This window comes from Chelonia mydas, chromosome 27 (assembly GCF_015237465.2).
Source record: "Chelonia mydas isolate rCheMyd1 chromosome 27, rCheMyd1.pri.v2, whole genome shotgun sequence".
Classification (NCBI taxonomy): domain Eukaryota; kingdom Metazoa; phylum Chordata; order Testudines; family Cheloniidae; genus Chelonia; species Chelonia mydas.
The window spans coordinates 8,797,168-8,809,915 of record NC_057860.1 but is presented as its reverse complement, the minus strand read 5'-3'; the positions used below and the strand labels follow the sequence as shown (position 1 = coordinate 8,809,915).

At 59.7% G+C, this 12,748-nt stretch overlaps 1 protein-coding gene across 2 annotated transcripts in view; it reads left to right on the top strand.

Moving 5' to 3' along the window:
* ITGA3 (integrin subunit alpha 3) overlaps positions 1 to 12,748 on the top strand; it is a 42,764-nt gene that overhangs the window by 14,189 nt on the left and 15,827 nt on the right. For both annotated transcript variants that reach the window (XM_043536659.1, XM_037886660.2), the window contains exons 2-7: positions 4,358 to 4,485; positions 5,114 to 5,196; positions 9,076 to 9,319; positions 9,935 to 10,018; positions 11,104 to 11,308; positions 11,858 to 12,051. In XM_043536659.1, the coding sequence (XP_043392594.1) occupies positions 4,358 to 4,485; positions 5,114 to 5,196; positions 9,076 to 9,319; positions 9,935 to 10,018; positions 11,104 to 11,308; positions 11,858 to 12,051 (938 nt within the window). The remainder of the gene's footprint in view (positions 1 to 4,357; positions 4,486 to 5,113; positions 5,197 to 9,075; positions 9,320 to 9,934; positions 10,019 to 11,103; positions 11,309 to 11,857; positions 12,052 to 12,748) is intronic.

Below are 12,748 nucleotides of genomic sequence, written 5' to 3'. Positions count from 1 at the left end.
GGAAGGGCTCACCTCTTCCATCTCAGGCAGCCAGCTCTGACTCAGAGCTAACTCGGCTTGGCTGCTTTCCACCCTCGCAGTCCCGGTGCTCTGGGAAGGTTTAAATTCATACCGCAGATGTGTGTGGGTGGGGGGGGAGGGGGGTCTATTCCAGGCTCTGCCACAGCCTCCCTGTGGGACCTTGGACAAGTCACTTAATCCCTCTGGCTTCTTTCCCGTTGCTCCAGCAGGGCGGGTCTGAGACCCTTCTCCGCCGCAGTGCAAGCCGTCCCAGTATCTCCCAGCCCCCTTGACTCTGCATCTCAGCTGGAAACGGGTTCCTCTCCCTCCCTCCCCCACCAGCAGCTATTATCAGCCCTTTCTCCGTCTGTCTCTTGTTTGGCAGCTGTGTGGTAAGGAGAAACAAATCGACACCAGGCAGCACATGTGGTACATAGCCAGGGTGTAATTGAAAGACACACACACACACACACACACACACATCTAGGATATTAAATGCCATACGTCGCCGGCACCCGTGCAAATATAACTGACCGGAGAGCAAGGATGGGCCAGTGGGCCCTAGCCTAGGACTTGGGAGACCCAGATTCCTGTTCCATTATAGCCTTGGGCCCAGACCCTCAAAGGTATTTCAGCCCTTAACTTCTGTTAGCCTCCCTGGGCCTCGGTTCTCGCCTGTAAAACGATAACAGTGGTGCCCAGCCTCCCTGGAGTGTCATGAGGGTACATACAGTGGCGATTGTGAGGTGCAGATGATATGGCACCGGGACCCATCTAAATACCTTAGACAGACAGGTACAATTTCAACAACTACACTCCGCCCACCCCCAGGCTGCCATCCGTGCCGTGGGATTGGAGTAGATGAGTGTGCTGTGACAGGCGGGCAATGGGCGAGACATGGGTTCTACTCCAGATTCTGCCACAGACTCCCGATGAGACCGAAGGCAAGTCACTTAATCGCTCTGTGCCTCAGTTTCCCCATCTCTGCTCGGGTTTAGTAATATTTCCCTACCTTGCAAAGGGGGGCTGTGAGGATCGATCCATCTGGGTTCAGGAGATGCTCCGACACTTACTGATGTGGAGTTAACTGGACAGAGAGAGAGAAATTCCCCTGGTCTTGGCTGGACCGGAGAAGATGGGAGTCGGATCTAATTCCCACTTGGTTTTGGGCTTGCAAATCCAGAGTGAGATTCTGCAAAAGCCAAACCACCCTGGAGTTCTTGGCATAGGCTTTTGATCCCCATCCAGCTGCCAGGCCAGGCTGTGTGGTCTTCCCACCTTCCTCCAAGTTGGTGGAAAGTTGCTGGAAGCTCTGGAGAGCCGAGCTGCGGAAGGAGCCTACTTCTGCGCAAGAATGTAAAGAAAGCCGCAGCTGAAACAGTTGAATATTGGGGGGGGCATAAGTTTCGCCACAGTGCGGTCTCACCCTGCCCTAAACAGGGCCAGATTAACCTTCTGTGGGCCCGGCGCCAAATATATTTATGGGCCCCCATGGGGGCAATCGAGCAGGGCGCGGGGAGATCAGTTCCTGGAGCCAGGGGCTGGCCAGGGGCATGGTATGGCAGGAGCGGCCCCGCTCCGCCCAGCCTAGTACGAGGGCACTACTTTTTTGCCAGATGCACAGTATCCTGCCTAGCCCTGTGCTGCCAACGTGCCCCTTCCTGTTGGGGGTGGGCCTATGGCACGTCACACAGCCGCCCAGCCCAGCACCCCCCTGACTCCCTATGGCCAGAGCCCCCCCTGGACTCGCTGTGCCCAGCACCCCCCACAGATCCCCCACTCCCTAGTGCCCCAGCATACACAGATCCTCCCTGCCCCCTTACAGCCCAGCACGCCCCACCCCCAGACTACCCACTCCCCCACTCCCTGCCTCCTGGCTGCACTCACTGGCCCTGCTGGGAGGCAACTGTGTCTGGCGCGAGGGTCTGCCCCGGTCGGGCTCCCTCAGGACCCACTTGCCTGGAGGGGCCCAGCCAAGCCCCCGACGCTGTCCCCCTGCCCCTGACTGCCGAGACTGGCCAGGCTTCTGCTCCAGTCCCAGGTGGCTCAGCTGCAGGGAGACAGGTGGGGCCCCACAGGTGGTGGGAAGCAGAGACAGCCCGGAGCCGGAGGTGCCCTGGGGTCCGGCCGGGGGGCAGAGAGAAGCTGTGGGGGGGTGGGGCCAGGGGGGTGGAGAGGAGCCCTCGGCTGGCCAGTGGGCAGGCTGAGAGGAGCAAATGATGGGGCAGGGGAAGCCAGTGGGCTGGCAGGGTCTCAGGGCAAGGAGAGCAGGCTGGGGCCGCTGGTGCCATTGTAAACCCGGTACTGGCCCTAAACGCTTAGGCAGTGATTTGCTGTTTAAAGTGGAAATCTGCCTCCCAAGAAGTGACTGTAAAACCAGCCACCTAACCTGCCTCATCTGCCCCACCGCTGTGTGCATCGGAGGCCGACAACAGAAAGTTTGGTAGAGATCTTAACTGTGGGGCTAGGGGGCTTCAGCTGATCTCTGTCAGAGGTCAGGCTGAGACCTTCATGTGGGGCAGATATTACCCCACAGCTGCCGACTCTGTGGATCTTGCCCCTTCCTCTGGTACTGGCCACGGTCAGAGATAGGATATTGGGTTAGCTGGACCTTGGGTCTCATCCTGTTCCCGCGCAGTGGTCTGCATCGGGGTTTAGTGCCAGCTCAGAGAGAGCGGAGCAGAAATGGATCCAGGGAGGGCTGAGAGCGCCTGTCTGTACAAACCCTCGCTGTCCAGCCCGGGGCTATTCCACCGACTCCTTTAGGGGGTGCCCGGTGGGATGGGATGTGTGCTTTGGCTTCTGGTGGATGGATGCCACCTGCCATCTCGCACAGCAGAGGGGCAACGAACTCCTCTGGGGGGCCCAGGAATCCAGATGGGACCAAATCTCGGCTTCTTCCCTCCCTGATGCCTCGTCCCTCTCAATCATACGCAGTCTCCTAACGGGGAGACATTGAGTGGTGGGGGGAAATAATTTTGTCATGGTGACACCCAGCTGCCTCCCCTAGTGGGGCCCCATTCCTGCATCACCTGGGAAGTGTAGCTGCTAGGAAACGCTTGCCCTGATCTGTTCCTTGAGGAGGAGGAGGAGGAGGAGGAGGGTGCGAGGAAGGTTGATGTTTTGGGGCGTAGCTCCCTGTCCTGTATGAAGACATCTCAGGGCCGGCTGAAGTACTCTCCGGTGCGACCTGGCTGACTCTCCGTGAGCGGTAGCAGGCAAGGCGCACAGCCGGCAGGAAGCGGGAAGGGAGACGTTAACTGCAGTGAATTAATATTGAGATGGGCTCTTTGGCACCCCACCCCTACGCGCACACACGTAAATAATACCTATCCATGGCAATAGAGCTTCCTGCTGCTGCTCCCGCCGAAACAGGGAACGAGTGAAATTATGTAAACGGATCTAGAGTGTAATAGTAATCTCAGCGCTCGGTGACAGACAGTCCGACTGACGCGGGAGCCACGGGATTCGGGGGACGAGCCCTCGGTGACGGACAGTCTGACTGACGCGGGAGCCATGGGATTCGGGGGACGAGCCCTGGATGATAGACAGTCTGACGCTAGAGCAGTGTGGTCAAGGAACAAGCCCTCGGTGACGTACAGTCTGACTGGCGCTGAGGTTCGGGGAACGAGCCCTCGATGACGGACAGTCGGACTGACAGTGGGGCAGTGGGGCTCGGGGGTCGAGCACTCAGTGACAGACGGTCTGACTGACACAGAGATGAGCTGTTGACAGGAGAATGCCCAGCTGATCAACGGGCAGAGCAGGCTGGCTGGCCCGATGCAGCTCTGGCTGCCCTTTCCCCCGGCAGGCTGCATTCAGGATTAGCTCCTGGTATGCTGGTCCCTGGGGAAAGGCCAGTGCGGGCTTTGGCGTGGATTGCTTTGGGGCCTGCGTGCAGAGACTGCAGTCTGCCTGCTGCCGCCACGGCCAGCACGGCCTTGTGACAAACAGCTCTCCCGCTGGTGAGCAGCCGTGTTCCCTCCAGGCCTGTCTCTAGCCAGGTGTTTGTACATCCCTAGCCCAATCTCAGGGCCTTCAGGCACTACTGTAACGATAACAATGGGGGTCCGAGGCCCCCTGTAAGCTTCTTGCCCGTTATGGTACATTGCTGTGTGCTGTTAAGCAGCAGCCACGTTCCACCCCAGAGGTGGCTGCATTTTGCTGCTGAGTGAAGTTGATTCTCTTTTTGCTGCCTCTGTGTGTGTGTGTGTGGGGGGGCATTGCAAGGAAGGATTTAACACTTGCACAGCACTGTGCGATCCCAGGGGGGAAGGCTGCTCTAGGGAGGGTGCAAAGCACTAGGGTTACAATTCCCAGGCCTCTGAGCTCCTTTGCTCCCTTGTGTCTTTGGCAGGCTGCTGGCTGGAGCGCCCCAGGATGTGGCAGCTGGGACGGAGAACGCCACGCGGACGGGGGCCATGTACTCCTGCCCCCTGAGTGTCTCCACGAATGACTGCAAGCGAGTTGACATCGAGGAGAAGAGTATGCCAGCGCTTCTCAGCCCCCTACGCCCCACCCAGGGCAACCCACCCCCAGCCAGCCTAGCAACTCGGGAGGTGGGGGTTAAATACCACCTGTCTTGGGTGATGCTCCCCCTCCAGGGATGTCGCTGTCTTCAGACGCCTGACTCCATTCTGTCCTCTCTCCGCTGGCAGACGGGGGAGCCACGGGGTGCAGCGAGGGTCCTGTTAACCATTTAAGAGCTGAACCCAAGCTGGATAACGGGTTATCCAGGGCAGGGCTTCCGAAAGGGAGGAGAGAACAACCCCTTTCTCACTGCGTACATGTCCCCTTCTCCACCCCAAGCTCTGTCTGTTCCCCCAGCCCTGCCCCACGGTAGCATGCTCTCCTGGGCAGGCAGCCCCATGTTTTCCCAGTCCTGGGCTTTCTCTATGCACTGTCCCATGCTCTTCTGTGGTGACTCACTCACGGCAATGACATGCTGCAGAGGGCTGGGGGACTCCAGCCCTGCCCGGGAGGGTCTCTTGCTGGAGGGATCCATGTCCCGATTTCATTATTCGAGGGCAGGCACATGAGCGGGGGAGGGGGCTACGCATTCTCGTGCCGTAACTGCTCGTGCGTCATTGTCTTCTCTGCTCCATGTGCCCAGGTGAACCACGGAAGAACATCATTGAGGACATGTGGCTGGGGGTGACCATCGCTAGCCAGAGGCAGCCCTCGGGGAGAGTGCTGGTGAGTGTGGCCCGCTGGGGATACCTTGAGGGGCTTTGGTGGGGGAGCCTGAGCATCGCACCTAGGACACAATTCACCATTGCACGTGCCTTGCACAGCATTTACACCAGTGCAAAGCAAATACAAAACGAGAGGGAAGGGAGCATGGCCTAGTGTTTAGAGCAGGGGACACCAGGCCTGCTTCTCCCCTGCCGGCCTCGGTGTCAGGCTTCACGCCCAGGCAAAGTGGGTGGGAAATACCCCCAGGTCACTCGCTGGTGGCACTTTGCTCCGGTGTGTAACTGGCAAGACCTGGTGCACGGCGGTGGGGAATCAGACCCCTGTGCATCAGGACTCCTCGGTTCCATTCCTGCCCTGATCTCGACTATGGTCAAATCACTTGCCTCAGTTTGCCCATCTGTAAAATGGGACTGATGATACTGACTGCCCCCACAGGGTGGGGGAATATGAGGGTGAATTAATGAATGGAGGAGGAGGGGCTGCAGAAGAGCAATGTAATGGAGCAAGTTGCAGCTGCAATTACACTTAGTAGAGAGGTGCGGCCTGTGGAGACTACAAGTCCCAGCATGCAAGGCGCCAACTTGCTGCGGAGGGCCTGCTGCATGGAGCATTGCATGCTGGGATCTGTAGGCTCTGTGGGCAGCCCCTCTGCATTAAAGGAGAAGGCAAGTGCCTGTTAGTTGCAGAGGTGTAGCTCTCTCTAGGGCTTGAAACCATGCAACTGCCTCCCTCTCTCTGCGCCACCCCTCCCTCGCCGTCTCCTCGGCTTCGCTCCCATCCGTTCCTTTTCTCTGGGCTTTCGCCGGGCGAGGGTCCGGTTTCCAGCTTGCAATGGCAGCCTGGAGGAAACCAAACCCCGGCAACAGCCTCGGTGCCAGCTGCTCAGCCCGTTGGCCTCTGGCTGAGGCCGCGTGGGAAAGAACGTGAAACAATCCAGAACTAAAAGGGGAAGGCAGCCCCTGGGGGATTCAGAGCGGAGCAGGGCTTAACCGTTGCCGGTTGCAGTTCTGCTGAGTGGCTGGCTGCAGAGTTCTCTCTGCTCGGTCTCTGGGAGATCCATGGCCCACCCCGGTGATAACTGGGCTCTGCGGGAATCTGTGGGTCTGGCCGTCCGTTGCCCCGTTGTTTGTACCAGGCAGATGGTTCACCGTCTGCTCCGTGGTAACGTTTGACACCCGCTCTGCCCTGTGTAGTTAACGTCTGAGGCGCGGGGCGATGGAGAATCAGCCCCATAGATGCCTAAAGGGCCCAGTTACCTCGGTGATGGGCTATGGATCGTTCGCTCTCTCTCTGATCCCTTTGCTGGCAGGCTGCTCCTGAGCTCGCGCTCTCCGTCCAAAACCCCAATTCAGAGGCTCAGGAATGGGGGGCAGACCTGGCAGAGGTCAGGGGAGGCTAGCGACCCCGCAATGGAAATATTGTGGGGGCTCCCCCGACTCCTCCTATTCCTCTGCCCCTACTCCATTTGCCGGAAGCTTCCCCCTACTGCCTCTGTCCCCTCTTTCCCCAGGGATTCTAGTTCCAGACCCATCTGCCTTCTTTAGAGCACATTTGCGGCTGGTGTCACGGCCCTGGTGCCTGATGTCTGTGCCGTATCCATAGCGGGCCATGTTCACCCCTGGCGTAACTCCATGCGCCCCCCTGAAGGTGACTGAGCCACAGGAGGGATCTGACCCAGAGCAGAGAGAGCGGAGTGTCGGCTTCACCCGCAGGCTCCGTGCCAACCCCCCTCTCCCCCCAGCAGGTGTGTAACTGGCAAGACATGGTGCACGACGGTGGGGAATCAGACCCCTGCAGTGGAGTGCATCAGGACTCCTGGGTTCTATTCCTGCCCTGATCTTGACTATGGTCAAATCACTTGCCTCAGTTTGCCCATCTGTAAAATGGAACTAATTATGTTCAGCGTTGTTCAGACTCCAGGGTCCTTCCGTCCTTGGCTTTCCTGCTGCGGCTGCCATCCTCGCAACTACCCAGCCAATGCCCACCCACGCTTCCCTGCACGCTTGTGAGCATGCCTAGGTACGCACGTACCCCGATCTTTTGCATGGGCATTCACACCTATGCCGTGCCCACTGGCATCCAACCCATCCCCCCTTGTACATGCACGCTCCGATACGCATGCATCCACTGGCACTGCTTCTAAGCAGTGGGCTCTCGGGCTATGTGGACTGCTGCTCTGACCTGGAGTGGTAGGAGTGGGATATCGGGGGCTATATGCACTGAGCACCCCAGCTTGCATGCAAACACCCCTGTCCTTGCCCCTGGCACCTCACAAGGCAGATCTTTGCCTGGCTCGTGGAGCTGCAGTTTCCATCTTCCCCCTCATCTGCCAATCCTCATATTGGTTCAAAAGGCCTCAATTAAATTAGCTGAAAGGCAAGACGGCACTTTGGGTAACAGGAGCTATATCTCCACAGCTGTGATTGGGAGGGCAGGTCCCCGAGGGGCGGAACGGGGATGTCTGCGACTACTGGCCTGAGTGAACAGCAGACCGTTCCAGCCAGAATGTCCCACAACCAACCCCATTGGCTCCTAGGGGGCTACGGCCAGGGAACAATCTCATGAGGTGGGAGAGGAGAGGAGAGGAAGGCTGGCTAGTGGTTAGGGCTTGGGAGACCAGAGGTCATGTCCCTTCTCTGCCACAGACTGTTTGTGTGACCTTGGGCAAATCGCTTAGCCTCTGAGGTCCTCCTCTGTTTTTCGCTGCCCTACTTCACAAGGATAAATAGACCAAAGGTGCTCAGATAACGTACTAATAGGGTTATGTAAGTACGATTGCTAGAGACTGGCAGCGTTGCTGGTTCTGGCTGGATCTCTCACTCTGTGTAACAGTGCTTAGCTTAGTTCTGCCTTGAGCGCAGGGGACGGGACTAGAAGACCTCTCGAGGTCCCTTCCGGTCCTATGATTTCTATGCCTTCGTCTGGCTGGGTGCGGGGCTCGAACCTGGGAATCTAAATGGATGAGCCGGCACTGTTTGAGCCCAAAGGGCCACGCTGGGTTAGCATGGCGTACGCGTGCTTCCCCTTCCCAGCCCAACAGAGAGGGGAAGAGGGGTAATGCAGCTTTTGCTTCTACCCGGGATGCACTGGGCTGAATGAGGATAGCGTCTGCAGTTACACTTCTTGTTCCGCTGCAGACCTGGCACGGTCGGGTCCGTGGCTGGGACTGTGGGAATACAAATAATAGTAATAAATTAATTCCAAGGGCCTGGTGATTGCCAGCCGCCAGGGCACATGCTGATTGCCAGCTGGGATCAGGAAGGGATCCCACCTTACGCCAGGGTACAGCATTGCGGAGTCTCATGAGGGTTCAGGCCTTCTTCTGAGGTATTGGCCACTTGAAGAGATGGTGGCCTTGACTCAAGGGTCTGATTAGATATGGCAGGAGCCAGGAGGAGCTGTTGGTCTGATTTCTGGGGGCAGGAGGCAGGACGCTGGAATAGGTGGGCCTGAGCTATGGTTTGATTGGAGGTGGGTATCAGGTTTGCCGTGCTGTTGGCTTCATCTGGTACAGGACAAAGTATGACACAGCAGAGGATGGACAAGTGCTCCAATCCAGTAGGGCAAGAGGTGGGGAACTGGAGAAGATTGACCTTGGTCTGACCTGGAGTGGCAGGAGGTGGGATATGGGGGTATATGGACTGCTGCTCTGACCAGGAGTGGCAGGACTGGGATACCGTGGTATATGGACTGCTGCTCTCCCACGGTCTGGGTAGGAGGTGGGATATCTGGGAATACGGACTAGTGTCCCTGGAGGTGGCTAGCTCTGGCCCATTGGGCTGACCCAGGATACCAACCCCTATGTGGTAGCCCCAGTGCCCTGCAAGCCCCAGACAGCAGCGTGCTTGGCCCTCACCCCGGTTGCTCCTGGCTCCCCAGGCTTGCGCTCACCGATACACCAGGGTCCTCTTGTCTGGCAACGAAGACCAGCAGCGCATGGTGGGGAAGTGCTACGTCCGCGGCAATGACCTGCAGCTGGAGCTGGCTGACGACTGGCAGACTTACCACAACGAGATGTGCAACTCCAACACCGAAGAGACTGGCATGTGCCAGATGGGCACCAGCGGCGGCTTCACCGCCAACACTGTCTACTTCGGGGCGCCGGGCGCCTACAACTGGCAAGGTCCGTGCTGCCGCCGGCTGCTTTGGGTCTCCCGCCCCTTCACCCCGGCACTGCCCTTCCCCCGGCCCATCTGCCTGGACTAACGCGGCCTCTCTGGGTACGTCTACACCCCGAGAAAGACCCACGGCACGGCCGCAGCTGGCCCGGATCAACTGACTCGGACCGTGGGGCTGTAAAATTGCAGTGTAAGGGTGTGGACTTGGACTGGAGCCTGGGCTTGGAGATCCTGCAAGTGGGGAGGGTCCCAGAGGCCTGGCTCCGTCCCAGAGCCCTGGCTCCAGCCCAAGCCCAAAGGTCTACACTGCAGGTTCCCGCAGCCCGAGGCCAACCTAGCTGATCCAGGCTGAGACTCGGGGCCGCAGGGTTTTTATCGCAGTGTAGACGTACCCTCGATGTGGCCGCAGCTGCCCGAGGGATGCTCAGCTGGCGACACCACGAGTATTGAGTGGCTCTGCCAGGGGCGGAGGGCTGGTGGGGAGGGAAAGGGGCAGGGACTGTGCCAGGGAGGTAGCAGAGGCCAGGAAGCAGTTGGGGATGGGGATGGGGAGAGATTCCTGTGTCTGCTGCCACCTGCCTCTGGCTTGAACTATTGCATGTTTCCCTCCCCGGCTGCAGGGACGAACTACGTTCTGCAGCGAGATAGCTGGGACCTGGTCGACTTCTCCTACCCCAACCATGACAACGGCAACATCTACATAGGTACCTTCCGCTGCGTCTGGAAGGGACGTCCTCCCCCCCCCCGCCTTGCCCTCCCCATGTAACAACGCGGGGGGCGGGGATAGAGAAGGGCACAGGGCCTCAGGAGACCTGGGTTCTAGTCCCAGCTCTGCCACTGTCTCCCTATAGGACCCCTGGGCAAGTCAGACAGCTGCTCTGTGCCTCAGTTTCCCCAGGTGTAAACTGGTTGTCTGGTTTCCTCATTGCTCCTGCGAGGGAGTTCCGATGCGGCGCGGTGGGCCTGGCCTTCCTGCTGGCAAGCCCAGGTGCTCCCGGCGTCGGAGTCATACCACTCAGGTCCAGCCTAGCGGGGTGCTTCACCCATTGCTGTTAGCGGGCTGGGAGCCAGAGGGAATCCCGCTCTGATGCCCCTTTCCCCACAGACACATGCTGAAATGGGAACTGGAACAGGGAAGCACCTTTAAAGCCCAGACGCTTCCCTGACCCTCTGGGGCTGGCAGTGAAATCTCCCCCGGGCCGGGAGGATGCTGGCGACGGTGTCTTTTGTGGGGGCCTTTGCAGCCTCCGTGCCATGAGCTTGCTGGGCCTCGGTCCACTTCCCAGCATCCTCCACGCCAAACCCACTGCTGCTAATTTTCCCCTTGGCTGTCAGCCTCAGAAGGGAGGCCAAGGGCTGCCTGGACCAGAGACAGCTCATGCCGAGGGTGGGTCCCTCTAGGTCAGGGCTAGGGGGGCAGCTTGCCCTGCCGCTAGGCAGCCTACAAGTGCACTGGTGGTACAGAGAGGGCATCAGCTTGCCAGGGGATCAGTCTGGCGGGTCTAAAGCCTGTTTAAGACTCCAGTGGGCTTTGGTGCTTTGGCCCACACAACCCTGTCCCCTCCATGGGTCCGTTCAGGTTTGGGACCAGGGTTGGCACCAGTTCTTTGTCCATGCAAAGACTCACACTCTGGGCAATGCAGCTGTCCGTAGCTGCTAGCTAGGGTCCGTCCCAGCTGTGCTTTGCCTGGGATCCCCACTGCACTGGATCCCCCCCAGGTTGTGATCCCCTGCCAGCGAGGGGCCCTGCAGCTCCCAAGGCCTGACGCCTGTCCCCACCCTGCTCCAGGCTACACGGTCCAAGCCGCCAGCGCCGTCCTGCACCGGAGCCAGGTGACCCTTGTGACTGGAGCTCCTCGTCACCAGCACGCGGGCGCCGTGTACCTGCTGACGGACACCCGCAACACCCTGGAGAAGAGCCTGGTGCTGCCTGGGGAGCAGGTGGGCTCCTACTTCGGGAGCGCCATCGCCCTGGCGGACCTCGATAACGATGGGTGAGCTCTGCAGCGCCGCGAGCGGGAGCGGCCTGAGGAGAGGGGCTCCTCTGCGTGACGGAGACCTGCATGGGGTGGTGACTCCACAGGGAGACCCAGGATCTCCATAGCTTTGAGGGGGCTCCATAGCGTTGAGGGTGTCTCCACAGCCCATAGCTTGGGGGGGCCCCCATAGCTTTGAGGGGGTCTCTGTAGCCAGTAGCTCGGGGGGATCTCCGTAGCCCATAGCTTCAAGGGGGGCCCAGAGTTTGGAGTTGGGGGGGGCTCCATAGCTTTGAGGAGAGGGATCCCCATAGCTTTGGGGAGATCTCCATAGCCCACAGCTTTGAGGGGGGCCCATAGCTTTGGGAGATCTCCATGGCCCATAGCTTTGAGGGGGTGTCTCTGAAGCCTGTAGCTTTGGTGGGAGATCTCCATAGCCCATCTCTTTGGGGCGGGGAGGTCTCCAGAGTACTGACCGGGTCTGATCCCCCATCATAGTCGTCCTTGGCCCCTGGCCCTGCTGTTGCCCCTTGGCCCTGACCCCGCCCTTCCTGTCCCCGCTGGCAGGTGGCAGGACCTGGTGATTGGGGCCCCGTACTACTTCGAGAGGAAGCAAGAGGTGGGTGGCGCCGTCTACGTGTACATGAATGAGGCCGGCCGCTTCCAGAACTGGTCCAGCCTGGTTCTGAAGGGACCCAGCAACTCGGCCTTCGGCTTTGCTGTGGCCAGCATCGGGGACGTCGACCAGGACGGCTTCCAGGGTGCGTGGGGCTGCCCCTCCCACTCGAGGGGCTTGTGATGGGAGACCTCACTCAGTGTCCGCGGGGCACTAGAGTGCCATGGGGCCAGGGAGGTATAAGGGTGGCTCTTGGAAGAGGTAGCGGAGAGGGTGTGGTGGGGGGGTGGTTGCAGGGTTTGGGGTGCGGTGGGGTTTGGGGGTGCCCCGGGGGTATGAGAAGGCTCTGGGGTGGGATTAAAGGACTCTGGTGTGGGGGGGGGTTGTGTGGGTATGGGGGAGCTCAGGATGGTGTGGGGCTTGGGAGCTATGGGGTGGCTCGGGGTAGTGTGGGGCTTGGGGGATTCAGGAGGTGGTGTGGAGTTTGGGGGTATGGGTTGCTCAGGGGTGGTGTGGAGGTATGGGTTGGCTCTGGGGTGGGATCAGGGGGCTCTGGTGTGCGTGGGGTTTAGTCTGGGTGTGCAGTGGCATTGGGGGGGCTATGGGAGTGGCACAGGGTTTAGTCAGGGTATGAGGTTGTATGGGGTTGGGGGGTATGGGGTGGCACTGGGGCAGGTGTGGGGTTTGGGGGGTATGGGTGGCTCAGGGTGGTTTGGGGGATTCAGGGGGTGGTGTGGAGGTATGGGTTGGCACTGGGGCTGGTGTGGGGGTTGGGGGGCTCAGGGTGGTCTGTGGGGTTGGGGGAATGGGGTGCCTCTGGGGTGAACTGAGTTTGGGGTGGC